We start from the raw sequence: 11,842 nt of genomic DNA, 5'->3' as shown, positions 1-11,842 counted from the left end.
CAGGAATACTTCTTCAGTGACCACGAGCTGTTAAACCAACTAAACTGTTTTGTCTCAAGCACCTCAAGTAACCTTACAGATTTTTAAATCAGATTGCTAGTTGGTTACCGTTCAAACAGACGAGCTACAATATGCAAGGCCCACTTCTTGCACTTCCACCACACCAGCTCTGGCCTATCATCTTCATCAATTTGCAAAGTCTCCTGTCAATAAATACATTTATTTTAAATCATTTATGTGTATTGTTGAGAGAAACAATGCTTCCAGCAATCCTTGCTGAGTAAATTAATACAATTGCACAGTATAAACTAAAGCTTTTATTCTGTTAACAGTTATATACCATTCAGGAACCTTCAACGCTTTTTATTAGCCAATATAATTGTATATTTGCCAACACCTGTACAATGCCTTTAATTTTCAAAATTATACATTTTTAAAACACAGAAACTCTCATATATACTTGAATATTACACATTAGCGTGCACTCTGGCTTAAAAACTCAGCATGATACCAACTCCTCCAAATACATACACCCTAACCATACACCAAAGCAAAAGTTATTAAAAGAATGTTAAGGTTGTGAAATAAATGTCTAAAAATCTCAGGAAATTGAATGTTGTATACATACAAACACAAATTTAATTGCCATTTTTATTTTGTTCTTCAAGAAATATGGACAGATGAAAGAAAAAGAGGAAGAGAAACAAATGATGGATTTGTGATGAGCTTTTCATTCTTGTTTGAGAGAAACTGGCTAAAATATTTGGAAATTTCCAGAATACTCCAGGTTGGAGTTTACATAGTGTCAATACACAGACAATGAAATTCTGACAGCTTACATGATCTTCCTGAATTTCTGCCAGAAACACCACTTATTCCAAGGACAGAACCTTAAGACGATGACATCTTAAAATAAGAACATTGCTCCTCAAATGCCAACACACAATTATCAGAGGTTTTCACAAAACTTACCAGAGGTACATTTCTATCAATGATAGTCCGGAAGATCTCCATCCACTGAGTCATAGTCTGGTTATTCACCAACTGGAGTGGCAGTGCATACTGAAATAAGAAAAAAAAACACAGCCATGAAATTCTAATTTCCTCTGAAAAAGGTAAATGTTTATACAGCAGTTGCATTCTGAGGAAGGTAAGGTTTTAAGTAAAATTAAAATAACTAAGTGAGATAGTAATTGCATCCTTCTTAGTACAGTTTATAGAGAAATTTCTGAGCAAACACTATTTCAAGGAAGTTCTCTGGTCTGAGAACTTGTTAACTCTGTTTCTTCCTCTTTTCCACATTACCCAAGCTACATTTTAGGGACCACAGTACTGTCTACAGTATGAGGTCTGGGTAAGCCAATAGCATTTTAGTAAGTGAAATACACTCTTAACTACCACCTACCTACTATCTTGTAAATTTTTCTTCTTTATAAAATACAAACCAAAGTGATAATATTCAGGCAAGCTATTGAAAAGTAGAAGAGGAACTTGGGATCTTTTAAATACTCCTCCATCTAGTAACAAACTACTTTTGGTTTTTAAACCACAATAAGAATTTTCAGGCTGCTCCCTATATAGGATCTTGTTTTGCTTTTCATTTTCTGTAAGTACTTCCTCATCAAACTTACCACTGTAAAAGTCAAACTCATCTCTTAAATGCACATCTCAAGAAATAATTTCTGCCAGATCTTCAGAAGATAAGAAATACCACCTACTGAAGTGCACTATTTGACAATTATACAATATCCACTACTGACACTTTAAGAGGCCAACCAGCACAACCCAGATACCTGTACTATCTATATCAGGTTATCTGAGACTTAATAAAAATAGAAATATTTCTCCAGTAAGCTTACAGATAGGATGTGCAGAAGTACCTAGGTACATTAAAATTTTCATCTGGGGGATCATGTGAGCAGTTTTAAAGTAGAAAAATCTATAAGGATCATATTTTTATAAAAGCTGTTTATTGTTCATGACCTTTCCCATCCAAATTAGTATTCTTATTCAATCACATCTATGAATATACTGAAAGGGGTCTTTGTGCCCAGTGAAGTAAGCTTTTTATTTTCCTCTACACAGATGCCAACCTGAACGAGAGCATAGAAGATTTTTAAGATTTGTTTCTGAAGCAGTACAGAGTAATGGGAGTTATCAGGCAGAAGCTGGATCATCTGCTGCTGAATCCGAGGCAAAAATATTTGCATTGCTGCTATGAGAGGATCTCGCTCCTCCGCTTTTTTGTATCTGCAAAGGAAACAAAAAAGTTGGTCCAGGATCTACACACTGTAGATTCTAATGCCTGGTTCCCACCAGCAATTAATTCCTGTACCCTAAAAATACATATATATATATATATGTATGTGTGTGTGTGTGTATATATATATCTCCAGCATTCACTCATTCACTCTTTCTTGTTCTAGCCTCCATCTCAACAATTTGAGCAAATTCTCTAACCTATCAATGCGAGAATGAAATGAGAAGGAAAACCAACAAATGTTACTTTACATAAATGCAGCTTTTGGGAGGAAGAACTAATGTTCTTTACTACTGAATTCTAAGCTCACAGGGGCAGGGACTTCAATTTATCTGAAGTTCATAGGAGTGAACAGCCATTGAAATTGAAAGACAATTCCTTTTTTGGAAAAGATTCTCTGTTTCACCTTTTACATGTCTTTTGTGCAGCTTATAAACACATTTGTAACTACAGACTTTTTTTTTTTTTTTTAAGTGAGAAGGCTCACTACACTTCTCTTAATTTACACTTTGTGGATTTAGACTATCAGGAGGATGGTAAAGGTAACAATATACAGTATATGTCAATGACAGTACTGTATTAATGACATAAAAGTAGAAAATAATTTCCATTCATATACCCAGCATTTGGGGACTCTTCCAACAAAGGAAGTTATAAACATTTATGAAATTCTTCACAGATGGATTAAATCAGATCAAAAGTACAAAGCCTCAAGAAAATGTCAATGAAGTAATACAGATTATTGCTGGCATCTCTGCTTTCAATTCACTGATGATATTAAAATGATTAATAGTTCTCATTTATTTACAGGAAAGGAAGCATATGACAATTATTAATTCTCATTTTCTATCTGAATTACTTGTAGAACTGCCAGTGCTCTTAAGAACATCATTCACAGTAATCAGCTGAGACTAAAAGTACTGATTCCCCATCTCCTGATGGACATTAACTTACTCATAAGTCTTCACCAGCTGATACAGGCACAGGAGGCTCCCAAGCCAACTCCCACTGTTCTGAGATTGCAAGTAGTAGCCTATCTTGTCTACCACAGCTGTCCAGTGGCCAGGAAAGTCATGTTTAATGATAGCACGTAGGCACATTGTCAGCTGGGCTCTATGGCAGGAGGGAAAAAGAAACACAGTATTAGTAAATAAGATCATGGCATAGTGTTTAATACTAGAGGACAGATCCCAAATCTTGGTTTATTGGCCATAACACACATACTACACCATGAAGTATCACACGTATTTTTACAACTACGAGAGAGTTCTCGAAGGTGGCAGAGGAAAAGCAAGAAAAACAAATCCCAGGGAATTTAACTTTAAGGAAGAAACTAATTTCAGAACATTTTAGCTACTTTTCTCCTTTTCTAATCCCTCTCCACACACATCACACAATAATTGAAAACAATTGATTGCTCATGAAACCAGATAGCTTTTTACTTTGAAAATAAATGTTTATACTTCTACAGGCTTAGGAGGCTGAAAGCAACCACAAAAACACAAATTTGTACATTTCTATTAATCGCTAATGGCCTGTGTATATGATCCAAGCCAGAGGTTCCTCATGAAATTAGTTTTCCTGGGAGCAGCACTTTCTCAAAACCTCCAAAGCATATGGCAGAGCCAGTTAAGCAAAAAAATCTTACCACTCCTCTCCCTCCACACACTTTTAGATGGCACTCAATATGGTGAGGCAAGACAGAACTGTTAACTGACTAAAGTGAGGTATGACTAAAAAAATTGAGTGGCACTGAAGTAGAAGCTGAAAATAAATACTCTTGGCTCTGCTAAGGAATAATTTTTAAAAGTCTGCAGAAAACACTGTTTTTCTACTGTCTTCCTTCGGTACCCTCTTGCAGTCCATTGCATAAGGAGCCACTATTACCAAGTAGTTTGGTAAGATGCCCTCCACCTACTGATCCTTTTAGCTTTGTACAAACTTACTTTCCCCCTCAAGCCTCTAGAGTTTGCTCTTGTTGCCAATTTGGTTCCTCCTCCCCCTTATTCTCACAAGCAAACAGTGAAAAATATCAGGATTACAACATTAGACTAGTTCCAGTAAAGTTGCTTTGACTTTTTAACCTCTGACAAATCCACAAGTTTATCCAGTACTTAGAAACCCTATACTTTTTTCCAGTGATTGTCCCAGGGTTTTCACAATTCTTTTAGATGTGGATTGTCATCATAACATCAGGACATTTTGAATATCAGCTAGGGCTGAAAACTCAAGCTATAGAAATACCTCTATACAATGCAAAGTACCTCACTAAGTCAGGAGAACGAATAATTCCTTCTACAATGTTATCACGAATCTGCTGACGATCATTTTCATGAATGTTGAATGGAAATACTGCTTCTCCAGGAGGTGGCTCACGGTCTGGCCAGTACTGTGTCACCATGTTCTTCAGGTAAATGGCAGCTAAGTGTAAACATTGGAGAAACAATCATTTAATTACTACATATCTCCACATTACTTTATGCTCAACATGAAGTACAGTTGAAAATAGAACAGAAGAGCTCAAAAGATGACTTGAAACCACTGCATAGGTTCTTAACAATTAGAGGTACTAAGCACAGCTGAGCTAGGCAACTTTTTTTAAAAAAAAAAAAAATTATTCCACACAAGATCAGGCTCAAGTGGCTACTCCTAAACAGAACAGGATAGTACTACAGTCAGCTTTTATCAGGGTACATTCTTTATTATAGCAGTCTTCCATATGGACATAATATTCCATTGTTCTAAAGAAGTGAACAAGAATCCACTTATATGCATTTTTCTCACCCCTAAAACAACTATTCAAGCTTGGTAAGTGGAGTTTTGGAAGGCTTGTGTAAGCAAATCATTGCACATGCAGATGGGACACACTGCTTGGGGAAATGCCCAGTATGAAACTGGCATGTGGCCTACCTTCTATTCAGACAGAAATGTTTGTTGTGAATTCCCTAAGCTTTATCTCACTATTAGGATTTCCCATAATCCCTTAGAATTGTTCCCTTCTGTCTCACATGAAAACCCATGAAAAATAAAGTTAATCTTCAGATGAAAATAAAGCAACATTTCTGCCTCAATACTAAAATGCCTGTAGGCATTCTTTAGAAAACATAGGAAATACGGTGTAAGACATTAAAGGAATGTTCTTAATAAATTCTTATCCCTGTACTATTCTGGTTGATTACTAACTCAGGTTTTAAAGTGTAAATAAGATATCCTTGGGTACCATAATTTTTCTTTGTGATGACAAATTAAGAAGTATGAAAACATGTAGTACATAAAATGTTTTATAGGAGCACAAGGAAAGAAAGTTGTCTACAGCGTGCCAAAATATTCAGACAAGAAACAGGTCCAGAAAGACCAGCCTGAGACTTTAATTTACTTTGTCCATAGATCTCGTTGCTATACAAATTCTTGGCTTTTAAAAAACTCCCAGGGAAATCTGCTGACTTACAAATGTAACGTACGTGTGATTTTGTATTTTATATTCCTACAAAGCAAACAAACAAACAAACAACAAAATCAAATAAAATTTACAAAAAAATATGTTCCTTTTTTTTCCCTGAATCATAGCAAAATGAGAGATTAATTTATAAAAATGACCATACAGAGTCTAGATTAAGCATCAAACTTTACTACAGAATGGTTTAACAATGCCATTCAAAGTTGGATTATCTTTGAAAAAAATAAATGCCAGCATGACAAACAGCATATGTCAGCATGCCTCAACGCACTCAGGGGATTAACAGGATCTGTATGAAAAAAACAACAGTGCCTCTATGGGAAATGCTGTTCCATAGGATAAAAACAGTGCTGTGAACAAAACTGTATTCATTAATTTTTTTAAAAAGTTGAGTGTTTTCTGGATCTGTCAAAAATACTGTAAAGGAGTAGTGAAAATTGATTACAAGAATTTAGAATTTGATCTTACACAAATGTATACCCTAAAGGTAGCTGCATCACTGTAACTGAACTCACACACACAGCTGGACAATCCTTCTAGACATACTCAGACTATAAACTTAATCACTTACCAGTGATGTGACCTTCCACCATATCTACTTTTGTGAGCAGGCACCACAGATACTGACTAAGCATATGTGGCTACCCTTGACTTAGGGAACTACAGAGTTTTTTTGTTTTTCAGAAACTTTCATTTTTCTAGGAAAAGGAATGCAAATAGAAGAACATGTATTCAAATTAAATCCCCTTCTTTTTAAATTCCCAGTCCTCTTGGCATCATTACTTTTTCACAACCAGGAGAAAGAATACCTAAGGCTCCCTGGCACATAGTTTTGATGAGACATCTTTCTCTTTTTGCATCAGTATCACAGCAATCCAGTAGGGATCACTACAAACACAGGGAAGCCAAAGCAGGACTTGACTCTATACCCATGGTTTGATCTGCCCCACATGTAGGAAATGGCAAAGACAGATCCTTTTAATTTCCACATTCAGAATAAACATGAAGTTACTTCATTGCAATGGCTCAACACCCTGTTGAAATAACTATCAGACTTTCTGCTGAAAGAAAATTAAACAAGGAAATTATCCCACCTGCTTGACGCACTGGAAATTCAACTTGATCCGACACTATGATCTGCAGTAGACTTGGTGCAAAATTGATGATCTTATAGGACTGAAATACATATAAATCACAGTCAGCAAATCACTATGTTTAAAGAAGACTGTATTACCAAAAGCTGAATAAGAAATGCGAACTAAGGACTTTGCAGTGTTCTTTGACTCTCTTCACGAAGTGTGAAAGGTTTTAGCACTTGGATTTACACAGGTCTGCGGCAACCCAAGCGATTGCTTGTAAATGCTGATCATGTAATGGCACATGGGTGCAATAAGTAACATGACAAGGCTCCGTAGTAGATATTAGTGATAATGAATATTTAAATCATTCTGAGAATGCATAATGAGAAGCACCACAGATCTGTCTTTAAATTATTTAACTTAGCCTCATAAGCCAAATGGATATTGACATGCTCCGTCAATAAATACCATTTATTTGCAAAAGAGATTGTGATATAATAGCAACACTGCATTTTGAAGAGATTAAGAAAACAATTTAAAATTATTTTCAAGTGTAAACAAATTTTCATCAGCCATATATTATATAACTATCTTTTAACAAACTAGAAAAATAAAACAGAAAAATAAAAACTAGGGAAACATATTGGAATAGCCATTTTTAATTAAAATCAAACACAGATATTATTTCAAAACACATGGCCTTCCTGGGAACTTTTCAAACACTACATCAGCCATGCAGCTGAAGAATTTCAAAGAGAAAACAATGCTCACTGAACTTCTGAGCAAAGCATGCCTGATTTAAAAGATGAGAAAATCTGATAGCATTATACTGCTGTCATTCAACAGGGGTGCTCCAACATGAAGAATCGTTGACTCAGCATGGTGCAGTTACTGCTAAGCCTTGGCAACATCAGTAGTTACTAGTAGGTCAGATCTTTCATCTCTTAGATCCATGTGCTTTAGGTTCAAAGAGAGATGTTTCTTGGGGGTAGATGGCAGAAGATTTCTTTATTTAATCTTTTTCAGTATTTCTTCCCAACTAGATTATGCCTGGCAGTTCGGTGGTTGTTTCCAGAGCTGTGCTTTAAGTGCAAGTATACCACAGCCTCCTGTAAACTTTGCCTCATTCAAAAGCTGTGAAATATGAGGTACGTTCCGCCCTTCATATATCCAGTTCCTTGGTCCATAATAAGGTAAAATTGCATTACTTTCATGATGCCTAAGTGTTACTACATCACAACACTATCATTCAATAATTCTACCAAATCACTTAACTTTTGGGCCTTCATTTTTATTCATTATAATGATGGTGTAATTCTAACCTTCTTTGTGCTCAGAGACTCATTTGATGTTTCTAGAACGATGTGAGATCTCAGATAAAAGCAGTAACAGCATATCAAAAGCACACTCTCATGCAATTCCCTTCTCTACAAACTTTATTAATCCATAAGAAATGCTCCAAATAAAGTAAAAGCAGTAAGACACAGCACACAAACTCTACTTATCTACAGACAGGCTGAAATACCAGCTTTCAGCATCAATTGGTTGAAGTACAATGGATTCCAAAGATCATCTTTTAATCAGGTATCCTGGATGCCAAAGCTTGTCCTTCAGTCACTACCAGACAGAATCTGTACAATGCTGGTGGGTTCTGAGGGGGGGTGCTGCAGGCTGCAGCATCCTCCTGCACTCAACACCCAAATCCCAGAGAGATAAGGAAAGCACGGGGCATCCCAGCAGCATAGAAAACCAAATATGTGTGTGGACTCTGATCGTCCTTTTCCTCCTAATAGTGCCAAATTGCTGTTCTCAGACAATACCTACACACAGCTTTTATTACTACAAGCACATTGATCACGAATATTTTGTTGTTGCTGTTGTTGTTTTCCTGCAGCAATCCTACCAGTATCGTATTTGGAGTGGACACAGCGATAACAACATTAATTATTTCCCTTTCTCTGTGCAAACAAACAGCTTTTATTGAATCTACATTAAAGTCACTGCTACTCCAGGAAGCTTTATTGGTATCACTTGTGCTGGCAAGCAATGGCTATCCCTGCAGTTTTGCCATAACATATACAAATAAGGTGATTTGGCCTGTGCAGCAAATCCTCCCAGCAAGGGCCTGGAGTGACAAGCCACATTATGCAGAAGGTACGCACAGTGTCTCAGAGGGGGTCCCATTCCTACCAGCACACTGCTATGAGGGTTTCCTTGCACTTTATATACTGACACTCTGAAGAGATCGCCAGGACACAGTATCAAGCTCTCACTAAATCCTCTTACTCCTTACTATTGTCATTACCATAATTCACATTTTTACATAGCTTTGTTTTCTACTCATTATCAGAAACACGAATGCTACAGATCAGCAGAGACTGTGTGCCTATTTTAGAAAAAAGACACCAAATTCTGTAGTATTTGTTATGCTCAACTACCACCCTGTTCACTTGTGCAGTAGCAAACCCTGTCAGGAATACTACATGCTGCTTGCAATTTTTAGAACAGAGGACTGTTTAAAAAGCTGCACGCAGCAACATTTTTCCTATACCAGCACATTCTCATTGTTTTAGTTGTCGTGCTAATTGTCATCTTGGGATGTACCCATTCCCTGCCTTACTCAGGAAACCATACAACAGGCTCCTGGACACCAGCAAGTAAAATCATACATAACACACAAGCAAGCAGCTGCAGAAGCATTTTCAGGTGTGCACTGTGTAAATGGAAAGAGACAAGGAGTTGACCTCGGGACTGGAAGAGTTCAGCAAGCCAGTTATTTATATTGTTACAGCTGCACCTGAACTTCTACAAAGGGAAAGCAGGAATATCGTCAGTCCCACGGAAGGAATGGAAAGCTACCTGCTGAGTTTGAAGAGCCGTGCCCAGGAACCACAGGGAGGCACCAGATGGCTGAAAAAGACCTTCAGCACATCTCCTGTAGCACAGCATGCTGCCTCGTGCAGTTCGTGAATAACTAAATTGCCTTGAATTCAGGTTGTTGTGATTTTGTAAAGGTGTTGATCGACAGGGACATACGTTCAGTTTTGAAGGAGAAAGTAAAAGTTTTTGAAAAACAAACTTTCACTGAGTATTTAAAAATAATTCTTTTAGAGCCATGTAAAACACACAGTGACTGCTCTTGCATGAATCACAGATCAGAGAATTTCTTTCCTATTGGAATCGAGGATGGGATACAGCAATGTGCAAGCCTAGCAGCTAAACTGGGAGAGGTAAGCAGCACTGCTAAGATACAAGTGGGTAAATTTACAGCAATGGAGAAAAGAAGTTGATGTCCCCATGCATCTTGCTCCATCTGCATACCCTGTCCCAGCACACTGCAGCTGTACAGCTTCCTGCACTCTTGTCCTTTCACCTTTGACCTAACATGTATTCTTCCCCACCTGAGCATCACAGCTCTAGTCTTCCGAAGCCCAGAGAACACATAATTTTTTTGCCTATTTCCTCTTCCATTTGATTAGGTATACAACAGATGACACCCAAAGAAGAAGTGGCCACTGAAAAACAGCTAGATGAACACTGTCACATACAAAGCACTAGAATGCAAGGAGAGATAGGCAGGAAAAACATATAAAGATTTTCCCAAATAGATCCTACTGAAGCAAATAGTCTTCACATCTAAAATTCAGATTTGGCTCCCAGGTTATCATCCATTATATACTACTAACCTCATTTCAGTAAGCATTATTCTTGTGCATTGCTTGCTGTTGCATTTAAAGCCCATGGCAAGCAACCCTCCATAATCACATCTGTCAGTAACCTTCCTATTGCACTAATGGAAGGTGCTTCTTCCCCCACAGAGCAACAACAGGATAATACAAGAGATACAGAAAACTGGAGCTTTCCCTCAGGATCTGCAAGCAGAGCCAAGACTGTCTTTCTTTAACAGCAGCAGCAATCTTTCTCTGTCCCTCTGAATCCAAGTATGGCATGTAAAAATTGCTGAAAAATCAAGACACTACATCTTTGTTTGCAAAGACAAACACAAAGAAGAAATTCGTACCCAGAATACACGTGCAATTAAGTGTTTACAAAGATTAGTTTAAAACTTATGTACATTTGATCTGAGTGCTCCACCATCTGGTTTACCAAGTTTTATTTTCTGTTTGCTATGTGCTTCCTTAGAAATTTCATTAGTACTTGTCACACTTGAGAATATTTTGCAGTTGTTAATAATATTTTCTCTCTTGTTTTTTACATAGTCAGTCACAGAGCGTTGTTAAACTAGAACTCCAAAAGGTATTTTCTTCTTTCCCTGTCTACAAGCAGAGGTATTATTTCGGGAGGGGAAAACACACAGTGTTTCCATCCACAGTGAAAATAAACATGTCTTAGAACCTATCTGAGCTTCTTTTTCCTCTCTGGGTTCTGCTGCCAAACTCATCCAGTCCCAAACTCTTCTTCCTCAAAACATCTAATTATGCAAGTCAACTTCCTCATCAAATTGGTCTTCAATACAAATAACTGAGATTCCTTCCTCTAGGTAACATGAGACACTCATTGTCACTTTCAGAGAGGCCTTAAGATCCCTGCATACTAGGGCAGTCAGCTCAGTAAAGGTTTGGAAGATCTGGGAGGAAGTCCAGCATTATTCTGTACTCATGTTTTTGGGCGATTTTCTCACACTTCTTCCTCTTCTTCAAGCACTGCTATGCAGTTCCTGTCAAAGCCAAATGCTGCAATTCCTTCTCAACATTTAACCAAACAGCTGCATTTCTGCAATTGCATTCTTATTTTCCCCTTTGTTACAGGGCAAAGACATGTATTACAGCAAGCTGAGCTAAAGAAGACTAATGTCTAAAAACTGTACAGTAAACCTATCTGAATTGGAATCAAAATGTCTTTGTATGTTCACATCATCAGATAGTACATTCCACAGCAGTGGACAGCATTCTCCAAGAACTGGCACATTAAAGCAATATTTAGCCATTAAAAAAAAATTTAAAAATTAATTGTCCAAAAGTCCCTGAAGTCTGTAAGAAAGACGTAAGAAGAGTAACAGCACAGAAGAGATATATAAAAAAAAAA

At 37.2% G+C, this 11,842-nt stretch overlaps 1 protein-coding gene across 1 annotated transcript in view; it reads right to left on the bottom strand.

The window, feature by feature from the left end:
• Positions 1-11,842, bottom strand: part of IPO8 (importin 8) — a 55,222-nt gene that overhangs the window by 28,277 nt on the left and 15,103 nt on the right. Inside the window, exons 2-8 of the mRNA XM_009995215.1 lie at positions 6,986-7,031; positions 6,812-6,897; positions 4,525-4,681; positions 3,215-3,373; positions 2,094-2,250; positions 973-1,062; positions 109-203 (exon numbers count right to left, since the gene is read on the bottom strand). Coding sequence (XP_009993517.1) covers positions 109-203; positions 973-1,062; positions 2,094-2,250; positions 3,215-3,373; positions 4,525-4,681; positions 6,812-6,897; positions 6,986-7,031 — 790 coding nt within the window. The remainder of the gene's footprint in view (positions 1-108; positions 204-972; positions 1,063-2,093; positions 2,251-3,214; positions 3,374-4,524; positions 4,682-6,811; positions 6,898-6,985; positions 7,032-11,842) is intronic.

This window comes from Chaetura pelagica, unplaced genomic scaffold (assembly GCF_000747805.2).
Source record: "Chaetura pelagica isolate M959 unplaced genomic scaffold, ChaPel_1.0 scaffold343, whole genome shotgun sequence".
Taxonomy (NCBI): Eukaryota; Metazoa; Chordata; class Aves; order Apodiformes; family Apodidae; genus Chaetura; species Chaetura pelagica.
The sequence above is the reverse complement of the archived record's forward strand: the minus strand, read 5'-3'. Positions and strand labels throughout refer to the sequence as shown.